The sequence below is a fragment of the Orycteropus afer genome, unplaced genomic scaffold, assembly GCF_000298275.1.
Source record: "Orycteropus afer afer isolate SDZICR_OR568_19922 unplaced genomic scaffold, OryAfe1.0 scaffold00293, whole genome shotgun sequence".
Classification (NCBI taxonomy): Eukaryota; Metazoa; Chordata; class Mammalia; order Tubulidentata; family Orycteropodidae; genus Orycteropus; species Orycteropus afer.
The window spans coordinates 1,526,840-1,543,145 of record NW_006921880.1 but is presented as its reverse complement, the minus strand read 5'-3'; the positions used below and the strand labels follow the sequence as shown (position 1 = coordinate 1,543,145).

General features: G+C 37.8%; 1 protein-coding gene across 1 annotated transcript in view; it reads right to left on the bottom strand.

Moving 5' to 3' along the window:
* The window catches only part of MARCHF5 (membrane associated ring-CH-type finger 5), a 70,754-nt gene that overhangs the window by 25,331 nt on the left and 29,117 nt on the right, over window positions 1-16,306 (bottom strand). Inside the window, exon 2 of the mRNA XM_042782366.1 lies at window positions 9,449-9,657. Within this exon, the coding sequence (XP_042638300.1) occupies window positions 9,449-9,657 (209 nt within the window). The remainder of the gene's footprint in view (window positions 1-9,448; window positions 9,658-16,306) is intronic.

The following is a 16,306-nucleotide window of genomic DNA, read 5'->3' as shown; positions in this document are numbered from 1 at the left end:
CCAACCTTCCTTCCGAGGAGTGGCTGGTGGGTTTGAACCGCCAGCCTTCTGGTTAGCAGTCAAGTGCCTTAGGCACTATGCTACCAGAGGTCCTATCCAAAGCATTAGTGAGCTGAAATGGACTGGTTTTGGCCATTCTGAATCACATGATCATATGATCTACTATGCTGGGAATGACTAATTGAAGAAGAATGGCGTGGCATTCATCATCACAGAGAATGTATCAAGCTTTATCATGAAGTACAATACTGTCAGTGATAGGATAATATCCATATGCCTGTAAGGAAGACCAGTTAATACTACTGTTACTCAAATTTACGCACCAACCACCAAAGCCTAAGATAAGGAAATTGAAGATTTTTATCAACTTCTACAGTCTGAAGTCAACTTCAAGTTGCAATCAAGATGTATTAATTATCACTGGTGATTAGAATGCAAAAGTTGGAAACAAAAGAAGAATCACTGGGTAGTTGGAAAATATGGCCTTAGTGATAGAAATAATACTAGAGTTCGCATGATGGAATTTTGCAAGACCAATGACTTAGTCATTGCAAATACCTTTTCTTAACAACACAAACGGCAGCTATACATGTGGACTTCACCAGATGGAATACACAGGAATCAGATTGACTACGTTTGTGGCAAGAGGTGACAGAGAAGTTCAGTATCTTCAGCCAAAACAAGGCCAGGAGCTGACTGTCGAAAAGACCACCAACTGCTTACATGCAAGTTCAAGTTGAAGCTGAAGACAATTTAAAAAAAGTCCACGAGAAGGGGGATCTATGTAGGAGATCCTGGATAGAGTGGGAGAACAATATGGAACAAAACTCAAAATCATTTGGGGGGGATAAAAAAAGGGACCAGGTGTGCTGGCTGATAGAGCCTGAGGAACCACTGAGACTATGGCCCTTGCTGCCCTTCAGGTCTAGAATTGAACCCACTCCTATGGCTTCCAGCCAAACAAAAGATAGGCATATGAGGTGAACATTTACACTAGGTAGATACACTCCTTGGAGAGAATAATCATGGGAGAATAGAAGGGCTGTGTATGCACAGGGAGACAGCTCAGGGGGAGGAGTGCATGGAGGGAAGGACACAGGGAAGAGGTAAATATGGGGAGGAAGTGGGAAACTGTAGTCAATGTCATGAGAGAAAGTGTGTGTGAACTGCTGTATAGAAAATGAATTTGTTCTGTAAACGTTCACCCAAATCACAATAAAAAATAATAATAATAAAAAAAGGTCCACGAGAGCCAAAATATGACCTTGATTATATCCCTCCTGAATTTAGAGACCACTGAAAGAACAGATTTGATGCACTGAACAAAAATGACCAAAAACCAGAGGAATTGTGGGATGAAATCAAGATTATCATCCATGAAGAAAGCAAAAGATCACTGAAAGATGGAAAAGGAAGAAAAGACCAAAATGGATATCAGAAGAGACTCTGAAACTTGCCCTTGAACAGAGAGTAGCTAAAGCAAAGGGAAGAATCAACAGGATAAAAGAGCTGAATGGAAGATTTCAAAGAGCAGCTTGAGAAGACAAACTCAATTATTATAATGAAATGTGCAAAGACCTGGAGTTAGAAAACCAAAAGGGAAGAACATGCTCAGCATTTCTCAAGCTGAAAGAACTGGGGAAAAAATTTAAGCCTCGAATTGCAATACTGAAAGATTCCATGGGCAATATGTTGAATAATGAGGAAACATCAAAAGAAGATGGATGGAATACACAGAGTCACTATACCAAAAAGAACTGGCAGATGATAATCCATTTCAGGCAGATGATCATCCATTTCAGGAGGTGGCATATGATCAGGAACCAATGGTACTGAACGAAGAAGCTGAAGGTGCACTAAAGGAACTGGTGAATAAACAGGGCTCCAGGAATTGACAGAATACTCATTGAGATGTTTCAACAAATAGATGCTACGCTGGAGGCACTCACTTGTCTATGCCAAGAGATTTGGAAGACAGCTACCTGGCCAACTGACTGGAAGAGATCCATACTTGTACCTATTCCAAAGAAAGGTGATCTCATAGAATGTGGAAATTATCGAACATTATTATTGATATCACACAACAGTAAAATCTTACTGAAGATAATTCAAAAACAGTTGCAGCAGTATATTGACAGAAAACTTCCAGAAATGCAAGTTCAATTCAGAAGGGGACATGGAATGAGGGACATCATTGCTGATGTTAGACGGATCTTGGCTCAAAGCAAAGAATACTAAAAAGTTGTTTACTTGTGTTTTATTGACTTTGCAAAGGCATTTGATTGTGTGGATCATAACAAATTGTGGATAACATTGAGAAGAATGGGAATTCCGGAATACTTCATTGTACTCATGAGGAACCTGTACATAGACTAGGAGGCTGTCGTTTGAACAGAACAAGGAGATACTGCAGGGTTTACAAACAGGAAGGGAGCATGTCAGGGTTGTATCTTTTCACCATACTTGTTCAATCTGTATGCTGAGCAGGTAACACAAGAAGCTGGACTATATGAAGAAGAATATGGCATCAGGATTGGAGAAAGGCTCATTAACAACCTGAGATAAGCAGACAACACAACTTTGGTTGCTGAAAGTGAGAATGACTTGGAGCATTTACTGATGAGGATTAAAGACTACATTCAGCAGTATGGATTACATCTTAATATAAAGAAAACAAAAATCCTCACAACTGGATGAATAAGCAGCATCACGATGAATAGAGAAAAGACTGAAGCTGTCAAAGATTTCTTATTACTTGGTTCTACAATCAATGCCAATGGAAGTAGCAGTTAAGACATCAAAAAATGTATTGCATTGGGCAAATCTGTTGTTGCAAAAGACCTCTTTCAAGTGCTGAAAAGCAAAGATATCTCCTTGAAGACTAAGATGTGCCTAACCCAAGCCATGGTGTTTTCAGTTGCCTCATATGCATGTGAGAGCTGGACAATGAATAAGGAAGACCAGAGAAGAGTTGATGCTTTTGAGTTGTGGTGCTGGTGAAAAGTGCTGAAAGTACTGTGGACTACTAAAAGAACAAATCTGTCCTGGAGGAAGTAGAGTTGGAATACTCCTTAGAAGTGAGAATGGCCAGCATTTGTCTCATCTACTTTGGTCATGTTGTCAGAAGGGCCTGTTCTCTGGAGATGGGTGTCATGGATGGTAAAATGGAGGGTCAACGAAAGAGGGGAAAGGCCCTGAACAAGATGGATTGACACAGAGGCTGCAGTGACAGGCTCAGGTACAGTAGAGATTGTGAGGCTGGCGCAGAACTGGGCAGTATTTCATTCTGTAGTATATAAGGTCACTATGAGATGGAGATGATTTGATGGCACATAACAACAACAACAGAATGGAAATGAATAAATAGAGAATAGGAAAATAGGGATGTTTAGCTAGACTGACCAAAATAAAAAAGAAGACTAAAATTACTAAGATCAGTAATCAGGGAAAGAATATTACTACCAACCTTACAGAAATAAAAAGAATACTAAATGGCAATATGCCAACAAATTAGATAAGCTAGATGAAATGAACAAATCACTAGGATACACAAAGTACTGCTATTGACTGAAGAAGAAACAGAAAGTGTGAATAAACCTATAGTAAGTAAAGAGATTAAATTAATAACCAAAAAAACTTTTTAGGACCAGAAAAGAAAAGTCCATGACCAGATGGCTTCACTGGTGAATTCTATCCAGTGTTTAAAGAAGAATTAATATTGATTGTTCACAGATTTTTCCAGAAAATAGAAAAGGTGGGATCACTTACCAGTTAATTCTATGAATTCAGTATTTCTCCGATACCAAAACCAGTCAAGGGCATCACAAGAAAACTACAGACTAATACCCATTATGAACAGACACAAAAATCCTCAACAAAATACTTGTTGTTGTTGTTATGTGCCATTGAGTCGGACACGACTCATAGCAACTCCTCCTTGCATTCCCGAGGCAGTATCACTATGGAAGTAGATTGCCTCGTCCTATCCAGCAACATCTAAAAGGATTAAATACCATGACCAGTGGAATTTATCCCAGGAATGCAAGGTTGGTTTCACATGAAAATCAATCAGTGTAACATACATTGTATGTACAATAAAGGACATTGTACAATAAAGAACAAGGAGCTCTGATAGTGTAGTGCCTAAGGCACTTGACTGTTAACCAGAAGGCTGGCAGTTCAAACCCACCAGACACTCCTTGGAAGGAAGGTTGGGCAATCTACTTCCGTAGTGATACTGCCTCGGAAACCATCATCATCTCAATAGACGCAGAAAAAGCACTTGACAAAATCCAACACCCTTCAAGATAAAAATATTCAATGAACTGGAAATAAAAGAGAATATTCTCAACCGATAAACGTTATCGGTGAAAAACTTGACAGTTAATACCATCCTTAATGGTAAAAGATGAAATGCTTTTCCTCTAAGATCAAGAATAAGACATAGATGTCTCCTCTCACCACTTCTATGCAACATTGTATTGGAGATTCTAGCCAGGGCAATTGGGCAAGAAAATGAAATAAAAGAATCCAGATTAGAAAAAAAGAAGTAAAAGTATTTTATTCACAGATGTTATGATTTTGTATCTAAAAAATCCAAAGATGTTTATTAAAAACTATTAGAGTTACTAAATCGTTCATCAAGGTTGCTGGATACAAGATCAATATTAAAAAAATATTTGTTTCTATACATTTACAATGAACAATACAAACAAAATCAGGAAAACAAATTCCATTTACAATAGCAACAGAAATAATAATATACTTAGGAATAAACTTAACAAAATAGGCTTAAGAACTATTGCCCAAATCACAATAAAAATTACAAAAAAAAAAAATTTAAGAACTAAATACTGAAAATTACAAAACATCATTAAAAGATACTAACAAAAGAAAAGCAACCTAATGTGAAATCAGTCCCTTCGACCCTTGGGTGTTGTAGAGTCAAGATCTCTACTTCTGAGATACACTCTCTGAATTGTTCTGTTTAGCTAAACAACATTGCCACAGGTCTCAAACTTTATGGAAATGCTTTATTTTTATGGAGGATTATTTTTTCAGCTGATTTGTATTTTAAAGCAATGATGGTTCTTAAACTTCAATGTGTATATAAATCATCTGAGGATCTTGTTAAAATACATTATTTTGATTCAGTAAAATGGATAGAACCCAAGGTTCTATATTCCTAACAGCTCCCAGATGATGCCAATATTGCTGGTCCTTGGACCACCCTTCAAAAAGCAATGTTTTAAAGTAGCTATATGCATACAACTGGCCTAACTCAATAGAAGACAGAAGAGAGAAGAAAGCAAACTCTAAGATGGGTGGTGAGTCCCTGGGTGGTACAAATGGTTAAGCATTCAGCTTCTAACTAAAAGGATGGTAGTTCTTATTCACCCAGAGGTGCCTCTGAAGAAAGGCCTAACAATTTATTTCAGAAAAAATCAGCTACTGAAAACTCACAGTGGTTAAAGTGCTCAGCTGTGAACCAAAAGGCTGGTGGTTCAAACCAACCAGCTGCTCCACTGCACAAAGATGTAGCAGTCTGTTGCTGTAAAGATTAGGCCTTGGAAACCCTATGGGGCAATTCTACTTTGTCCTAGAGTCACTATGAGTGAGAATTGACTCAATGGCAATGGGTTTGGGTTTTTTTTGGTTGAAAATCCTATGAAGCATAGTTCTACTCTCATACACAAGAGGTCTCCACGAGTTGGAGACTTGACAGCAATCGGTAAAACAGGTGGCAAATAGTATGAGGGATGAAACTCTGGTGTGTCCTCTATTTTTTTTCACACTTGTGCATAACACATTCCCTTATTAAGAATTAAGAAAATGTATTTATCATCATCACTCTATCCCTGCCACCACTCAATACCAGAAAAGATGCAGAACTGGCTATCTAGACAGCCAATGCTAAATCCATATGAAAACCATATGCAAACCATTTTTTTTTTTTTAATACCTGCTACACAGAGATCATTCCATAGAATGTTAACCATCACCTCTTCCTCTCTGCATCTTCTCTTGTGTCTTTTATTCCTTCTTCTAGCCAGTGTTTCTCAGTGTGGCTTAGGGACCAATGGTCCTTGGCAATCTATCAAGTAGTCTGCAGGCAGTTTGAGGAGAAAGTGATAAAAGTTTTGATCACACATATTTCATAGATTTGAAAAGATTAATTATGACTTTCAAAGAAATTCTTTTTAAGTTCTGAAGAGAGTACTGTTTTAAGCTTTCACATCATGTGAATTATTTACACTGGTTAAATATGTGTCTTGTTACTGTCATATTTTGTGTGTTAAAACACAAATTTAGTAAAAATAATTAATAGCTCAAAGGAGTAAAAAGTGATAAAAATACATTTAACAGAATGTCATAAATGAAAACAGAATTATCTTACAATGAAAATAGTGTGATCTTAGAATGGGCCATGACCAACGAATTTGGATTGATTAGTCTCCATTAGGAGACCCCTTTGTTCCCACTGTACTGTGTCTTATGAACATTATAAAATAAAGATAAGAAGCCACTGAAGCTTTCACATTATTTTCAGCTGTTCTGGTAAACCAATCAAAGCCTCCATTATGAGTTTTGTCATTAAAAACAAGGATCAAAACTATATTCAAAGGGATTTCTTTTAAAAAGAAAGATGTAACTATTGTTAGCTACAAAATTAATGACAAATATACTCAGAGAGAAAAGAAACAATCTACTGGCAGAATTTCATCATCAGATGACACTACCAGATACTATGTAACATGCATGGTACACAATGAGTAAGAATAATTACTATCACACACGTATGCGTTTAGGTATTTTGTTTTATGGCTGGGTGGAAAAAACTACTAGTGTGTAAAGTATGAATCAACCATTGGCAAATATACATGTAATATGTAAATCAAGAAATAGAAGTGACTTTTATCAAGGGAAACTTATGTTATGGAAAAGTGTTTCCTTTTAACCTACAATTATTTCTGAATGTTGATAAAGGCTTGGGAAGGAGGACTGAGATCAGTATGGCCAGAGCACTAGCCATTTTCAAGAAAGAGCACAGCACCTGAAAGCCAATTCACACACACAGATAGCTTCATTCACAGACAACAGCTGCCAGTTGACAACATGCCTTCTATCACTGAGTCAGTGTTAAAGAACACAAAGAAAACTGTGACTATGATTCCAATTAGAATCCCTGCACAGGTACCTTCAGCATGAAAGAAGAAATAAGATCCTAGCTATGGGGGACCCTCCTCTGAATTCAAGGCCTCTCAAGACCATTCGTTAAAGGTAAAAGCCTGAAGTCTAAAGACTTGGCATCCAACATTTAAACTAACATAGTAATTGTTAATTCTGATTCTCTGGTGCTTAAATGAATGTCTTGAGGTCTCACTTGTGTGCCTTGTCATGACTACCTTGCAATAAACTAAACAAGTTTATGTAAGACAAAAAATATAAGGCTGCTTTTCTATCCTGTCACAAGGAAAGATGTTAACAAAAACTTTTGAAATGAAGGATAACAAATTTTTACATGACACTGATAACATCAATAAAACATTTTTATGGTTTCAAGTGGCTTACTCAAGTGCCATATTCCATGACACATACAGTATAGCAAAAAGCCTGAACTATCACTTGAAGATGAAATATCACAATTCTTAAGGATAATATATGAAGATCAAAACATGAAACAAATGGCTTAAACGAAGAGAGCTTGACTCTTTTCCAACTCTTGCCTGGTTCCAGAAAGAAATTAATGTCTTAGGTATACTTAAAAACCACATTCATTTACTACACTCAACCTGAAAATATTTCCTAGAACTGAATACAACCAAAAGGAGAGATTAGAATTCTATCTACTGCCATCTCTCAAAACAAAATATTCACCTTACTTTTCAGTACCTGATAGAATGCTGTATGTAATTTTCAGAGAGAGATCTTGCAGTAATTTTTGTGTCCATCCTTAATTTGAATACCTAAAATATCGAACAGAATCACTATATACTTGCTACTATTCCCAACATCCTATAATTAAACAGGGGGATTACTGAATTTACTAAAGTTAAAGAGTAGGAAAACAAACCAATTAAATATAAAACTTTAACTTTGACATGAGTAAGACAGATATAAATGTGAAAGACTGAGGCAATAATTGCTTTCTTTGATGTCTGTTATTTTAAAATACTGCTTTGATCTTAATAGTTTAAAAGTTTAGATTATTTCTTTGTGTTTACTTTATTTAAAGACAGTACTGTGTATGCAGACCCATCACATAATCTATGTATTCCAAATGCTTGAGAAATACTGCTTGCAGCTATCATTTCTTCCTATCCATTATTGTTAGAAAAATACAATCATGGGAATTTTTATCATTATTAACCTTCTTGCATTAGAAAAGGACTTCATTGTCTGTATTTATGTATACATAAATACATAAATGTATATAAAAAAACATGAGTCTGGATTCAATATGTACTCAAATTAAACCCACTGCCATCAAGTTGACAGTGACTATGATTCTGACTCATAGTGATCCTATTAGCCAGAGTAGAACTGCTTCATAGGGTCTCCAACGCTGTAAATCTTTACAGAAGCAGACTGCCATATCTATCTCCAGCAGAGTAGCTGGTGAGTTCCAATGGCTGACCTTTTGGTTAGCAGTTAAGCACTTTAACCACTGCACCACCAGGGCTCCTTCAAAATGTATAGCACCCAGAAAAAACAATATATCTAATAATTATTTCTAATTTCTCCTTAAACCCCGAAATCCCATTCCTCCCAAAGTAATTCCTTCCTTCTGACTTCCCCAAAACCTTACACCTCTTGCCTACAAATAAGGACATTAAAAATGCTTACCAACTGACAAGGCACAAACATCAAATAAAGAGAATGACACCAGTTTATAACTGTATGGGCACAGTGGAGCAAGCTTTAAACAGTGTGGCCCCCATTCTCAACATCTCTGCTTATTCTTTGCCTACCAATTCCCAGGTAAGGGTTAGTTTTCATGAAAGATAACTACATAAAACGGATTCCAAGGATGAGTTTAATTCTGTATTTTACTAAATTATTCCCTTCTCTACTTTTATTTCTTAACAGAAGAATTAAGGATACATACTATTGCTTACTTTCCTCTACATCAACTGTCATGAGAAAATAAGGCTCTTTAGCCAGTTTTTATTAGAGCTTTGCTATTTGATTTTATCCATATAATTAAATATGCAAATTATTTCTTGGCTCAACCAAATAAAAAGAGTTAATATAGTCAAATGGATGGATTTTGGATATATTAAAGGATATTATAAAGTATTACCAAAACAAATGTCTGACATTTAGAGAAGAAACAAAAAGGGAGTAAGAAATTTACAAAAAATAGAGATCATTTAAAAATAAACCTGAGATCATAAGAGTTATATAACATCAAAGATATTTGTTCTCTTTATTAGGATCTTCTTACCCAACTTTGGAAAAACTATTAAGTATTCAGCATTGCACTGAGGACATGCCACTCTGGCTGTACTGTTTCCTCTTTGTTTTTCATCGACCCAGCGCTGTAGACAAGCCTGGTGGACCCATTTTGTCGATCCTCTGCACCTGCAAGGTCTCACCCATTCAGCTGTTCTATCATCTTCATCAGTGGCAAAACACACCCAGCAACTTCTGTAAATTAAAAGAGAAAATGATGTTTATCTTTAGGACCCCAACCTCCTCCTCTCTGCTGCAGCTCTCCCTTAATGGGATTCGTATTTTATACAAGCTCTCATCCCTACAACCCTAATAACTTATTAGGAAAAAAGTCCTACCAAAAGACCAGTAAGAAAGGGAAACACTTAAATTTCTTTATATCTAAAAATTATGTTTTTTTATAACAAGAATATTTAATGTAGATATTATTTATTATTATTTATTACGCAATAGGGAGCTCTGGTGGTGTAGTGCCTAAGGAATCTGACTGTTAACCAGAAGGCTGGCAGTTCAAACCCACCAGCCACTCCTTGCAAGGAAGGTTGGGCAATCTACTTCTGTAGCGATACTGCCTTCAAAACCCAAGGAGGGGTCGCTACAAGTCGGATCCTACTCGACAACAATGAGTGAGTGAGTGATTATTCAACAGATATACTTTTTTTTTCTTTAATGTTATCTTTAAATATACAGATTTTCTTGTAATGCTTTCAACAGAAGATTTAAGATGAAATCTTTTTAAAAATTTATTTATCATGATTCGGATGAAAGTTTATAGAGCAAATTCATTTTCTATTCAAGAGTTCATACGCATTGTTTCATGACATTGATTATAATCCCCACAATGTAACAGCTCTCTTCTCAACTCCTCCCTGTGGTTACCTTTTCCCCATGTCCCTCTTTTCTATGCATACCTGCCCTCTGAACTTTCTCCCTACATGAATGCTACCCTTCAGATCTCCCATGGCTGATTGTTCTAAGAAGTGTACCTCCCTGGTGTAACTGTTCACTTCACAGGCCTATTATTTGGCTGCAAGTTAAGCCACGGGGGTGAGTTCTATTCAAGGCTGAAGGGTGATGAGGGACCAGAGTCTCACAGGTTTCACCAGTCTCTATCACAGCAGTAAGCCAGGTGTTTTTCATGATTTTGAGTTCTGCTCCACATTTTTCTCTGACTCTATCCAGGACCTCCTATTTTGATCCCTTTCTGAGTGGCTGACAGTGGCAGGTGGGCATCATCTAGTACTTCTGGTCTTAGGGTCATGTAGGCTGAGGTTCCCATGCTCCACTAGTCCCTTGGATTAACTGTTTCCATATGTCTCTGGTTTTCTTTGCTCTTCTTTTCCCTGGATGAGGAGAGACCAACTGCTGAATCTCAGAGAGCCACTCACAAGCTTTTAAGACCCCAGCCACTACTCACTAAAGGGGGATGCAGAACAATGTTTTTGTGTAATATATTCCGCCAATTGAGTTTTATGTCCCCCAGACCATGGGGGACCACTCCCGTGGCTTAACTTCCAGCCAAATAATAGGCCTGTGAGGTGAACAATTACACCAGGGAGGTGCACTTCTTAGAACAATCAGCCATGGGAGATCTGAAGGATAGCATTCGTGTAGGGAGAAAGTTCAGAGGGCAGGTATGCATAAGCCCACGGTCCCAAGCCCGTGGACCCAGCAACTCACTCCCTCAAGGTGTTTGGCTGTGGCTAAGTAGTAACTTTGCCCCATTAGCGTCATTATATATATATATGGACAATCTCACAGCACATACAAATATGTATGTAGAAATATCGTCTGCCAAACCTATATATGTTCATGGGAATATTCCCATTTGCCTACCTGATCATTTTGCCTGTCTACCTATGTATCCACCTGTAGATTCATGTTTGTTATTATTAATGATAATGCAGTATTATGTATGTAAAAATATTTACCTTTGCTGTCTATACCTCTTGTATACCTCACTGTGTCTTCCTTTTTCTTAGTGTTATTGTGATGGTCACTCACTCTTGGTATACTGCTTTTCCCTTCACCCAAATCAATACTGTCTCTTTGCCAGCTAGCAATTTTCCTCCTCTTCCCTCCCATCCCTAGTAACCAACAAAGAAAGTTTCCTGCATCAGACACTGGTGGGTCCTTCTTTTCAAGATCTGATTTTATCTAGGGACCTTGGGCCCCCAAATATCCAAACTTTAGAATAGTCTGCTAATGAATGTATTAAGGAATAAAACACATCAAAAAGAATACATTAAAATGATTTCATCTTACAAACAATTCAATTAAAAAATGGGCAGAGGATGGGAACAAACACTTCACCAAAGACGGTATTCATGTGGCCAAGAAACACAAGAAATGCTCAGGATCATTAGCCAGTAGAGCAATGCAAATCAAAGTAACTATTAAATATCTCATCCTAGCAATAACAGCAGAGTTCAACAGGACAGAAAATAACAAATGCCAACAAGAATGTGGAGATACTGGAACTCTCATACACTGCTGGTGGGACTGTAAAATAGTACAACCACTGTGGGAAATGGTATGTGCTTCCTTAAAAAGCTGTAAACAGAAATACCATTTGATCCAGCAATCCCATTAGTAGGTATATATCCTAAAGCAATGACAGCAGGGGCATGAATAGATATATGCACAACCATGTTCATCACAGCACTATTCACAAGAGCAAAGAGATGGAAACGACCTAAGTACCCATCAATGAATAACCAAACTGTAATGCTGGGATGTGAACAGAATTAAGAGTAAGCTACAACACAGAGGAAAGATGGCCCATAAAGTATGAAACAGATCAAGATTAAATCTAGAAAAGGTTCAGAAAATTGAGCAGGTCTGAAAACTGTGGCTTAAAAGCTAAAATAAATGAGGTTACCTCTAGTCAAGAGCTGGACTGTCCAATATGGGAACCACTAACCAAATGTAAAGGAGCTCTGGTGGCATAGTGCCTAAGGCATTTGACTGCTAACCAGAAGGTTGGTGGTTCAAACCCATGAGGCACTCAGTGGAAGGAAGACTGGACAATCTGCTTCTGTAAAGATTCACCCTTTGGAAACTCAAAAGGGGTCACTATGAGTCAGAATTGACTCGATGGCAGTGAGCTTGGTTTTGGTTTGATAACCAAATGTACCTATTAAAATTTAAGTTAAAAACCGTTCCCCAGTCACATGAGCCACATTTCAAGAATTTAGTGGTTGCATGTGGCTAGTGGCTACTACTTTAGAGAGCACTCACTCACAAAAACACTCACTGCTGTTGAGTCAATTAGACTCATAGTTACCCCTCCTTGGGTTTCCGAGGTAGTATCTCTATGGAAGTAGATTGCCCAATCTTCCTTCTGAGGAGTGGCTGGTGGGTTTGAACCACTAGACTTCTAGTTAGTAGTCAAATGCCTTAGTCACTACGCCACCAGAGCTCCCAATAGAGAAACTTAGTAGAGAGAAGGAATTTGGGAAAGCACAGTAGTGAAAAATTGCTTTCACAACCCACCAAAAAAAAAAAAAAAAAAAAAAAAAACACCAACAACCCTCACTGCTGTCGAGTTGGATCTGACTCACAGCAACTCCTCCTTGGGTTTCCTCCTTGGATTTCCGAGGCGGTATCTCTAGGGAAACAGATCGCCCAATCTTCCTTCCAAGGAGTGGCCGGTGGATTTAAACTGCTAACCTTCTTACACTACACCACTAGAGCAACCCACCAGCCCCTGTGATTTACTTTAATTCACACTTAATTATAAATGCCCTGTGCATTGTTATTATTTTTTACAACAGCTAATTGGCAAACTAGCTAATTTACCACCAGAGCTAACCATTAAGAAACCAAGGAAAAGTAAATCATCTATCTTGGTAACTGAGGTAATTTTGTAAATGTATTTGTGTACTTTTGGGAAATAGGAGATATCATTTGATCTACAAAATATAGGCAGAATATCAAGAAACTTTCCAGGTTCTCATGTTTTCCATTTCAACAGAAAATGAATATATATATGTGTGTGTGTGTGTGTGTGGGTATGTGCATATATGTGTGTATATGTATATATATATATATATATATATATATATATATATATATATATATATATATGTATGTATGTATGTATATATATTATATAACTAAACCAGCATAACTATTTAATATTAAGGTGAATAAAATTTTAAATTATGCCAAATTCAGTCATCAGGAAGGAAATAAAATGTTAAAATATATCTGCTCAAACAACCTTAATACTAGGTTGAATCAAATGAAAGTGCCTATATTCACCAGTTTTGACCTACAGAAATGGTTATTTATTTATTTTTATTTTTGCAGTGTTCCCTCCCCACCCCTTCTACCCCAAGTGAAGGAACGATAATTTAATATTTCACTCTAATCGGAGTATTTGTATATCTTTAGTCTCCAAAATTCTAGATAAGTATAGGTTTATTTTCTAATTTTTTATTATGAAAATTTTCAAACTTTCAAAACAGTTGAAAAATTTCACTAAATGCCCATAAACTCAACTGACATTTAAAACAGACATGTTCAGATTTTTCTAAAATTTAATTTCACAGCTGTGGCAGTTAAGAAAATTGAATGATAATTTAAAGTCGAACTTTTAGGGAGCTGAGCCTTAATCTGAAATGTTAACGCAAATAACCTTGTTTTTATTGTTTGATTCACACTGAATATAAACCAAAATACCAAACTTGTTGCCATCAAGTCAATTCTGACTCATAGCAGCCTGACAGGACAGAGTAAAACTGACTGCCCTGGAGGGTTTCCAAGACTGTAATCTTTACAAAAGCAGACTACCACCATCTTTCTCCCAGAACATCTGGTGGATTCAAACCTCTGATCTTTTTGTAGCAGCCAAGTGCTTAATGACTGTGCCACCAGAACTCCTATAGTTAATATAATCCACCCAGTGCCCTCCAGTGATTCTGACTCATAGTCATAAGTCAGAGCACAACTGTCCGGTAGGGTTTCCAAGGCCATTAATCTCTATGGAAGCTGACTGCCACATCTTTCTTCCCTGGAGCATCTGGTGGGTTCGAACCACCAACCTTTTGGTTTCCAGCTGAGAGCTTTAACCACTGCACCACTAGGGCTCCTATACAGTGAATATAGAGCATACAAATTTGAATTTTGAAACTAAAGCTCATTAGAGATTAACAAATTCCCTTTCAGAGGAGATATTAAAAAAGAAACCTTGATGTCAATGATTAATAAGTTGGCCTGTCTTCACCATCTACCAATTTACCACATTTATTTTATATTATTCTTTAAAAAAAAAAAAAACCAGAAAGAAACTTACTGCCATTGAGTCAATTCCAACTCATAGCAACCCCCATTGGGTTTCCAAGGCAGTAAATCTTTATGGAAGCAGACTGCCCACCTTCCTTCCACGGACTGGCTGGTGGGTTTGAACTGCCAACCTTCTGGTTAGCAGCCAAATGCCTTATGTACTACGCCACCAAGCTCCTTATATTTATTATAATCATTAAAAAATAAATCATATAACTTATTATGATCTATGATAATACTGCCCATACTGTATAAACATCTGAAAATAACATCAAATTACTTCATCTAAAAATCAGAGATTAGATACAAATACATATGAAATGGAAACACTGGTTTCATGTGGTTGTACACACAAAACAAACAGAAGATTTTATCTGTCTGGAAAATTCTAATTTAATCAGGGTTATGTCCAGTAAACACAAGAGTGTTTATTTTAAGGTTCTAGTGAAAGTACTATAGAGTACATCCATGTTAGGAGTGAAAGATCAACTACTTGGGCAGATCAGTCAGGGAGGAGTGATCGGTAGAAATCAGCAGAGAGGCAGGGACAAGTGGTTTGTGCATTATAACTTGACTCTGACTCATGGGCATTCCTATGTCTCAGAGGCTGATTTTTTGGAAATAGACTGCCAGGCCTTTCTTCCAAGACAACTCTGGGTAGACCTGAACTTCCAACCTTTAGGTTAGCAGCCAATCACATTCACCCTTTGTATTACTCAGGGTCTCCTTGTGTATTAGAGATTCTTAAAAAACAAAGAAAGAAAGAAAGAAAGAAAAAGTCCCAGGACCAGAAGCTTCAGGATAACTTGAGAACTTGCAAATCTTGGGATCTACCCTGGTCAGCCGCAGGGATCCAGGTGAGGAGAGGGAACTCAGGCACGCCAAAAGCAGCAGGGCAGGAGAGTGGGAGAAAGGGGATAAAAAAGCCAGGAACTTGGACAAAGGAGCAGTCAGCCGCAGGGATCCAGGTGAGGAGAGGAACTCAAGCACCCCCAAAGCAGCAGTGTGGGAGAGCAGGAAAAAGGGGATTAAAAGCCAGGAACTCAGACAGAGGAGCAGTCAGCTGCAGGGATCCAGGTGAGGAGAGGAACTCAGGCACACCCAAAGCAGCAGGGCGGGAGAACCTGAGAAAAGGGATTAAAAGGCCTAGGAATCTGGACAGAGGAGGAGTCAGCTGCAGGGACCAAGGTAAGGGTGGTAGGAGGTTTCCAACAGGAAGGCAAACTTGTCTGTCGGTTTGTCCTACCGTGGTGACGTGCTGATGTGAGTTTTATGGCTGAGCCACTGGTGTTTCAAACCCAGCGGGATGCAACTGGTGCAGTTATCAGCCCAGCTTACAGACTGAGACAGACTAGGAAGAAGGAGGAGGCCGTCCACTTCTCAAATAATTGGCCAGGGAAAACCATATGAATAACAAAGAAACACTGTTTGATACATTACTGTGCAACTTTATGAATAGTCCAGTTAGGTTAGAAGGCTCTCAAAATAGGACTGGGAAAGAGCTGCATCATCATAGTAAACCCACCCTTACTCCTATGGATAAGGTAAAGCTTTTGACAAT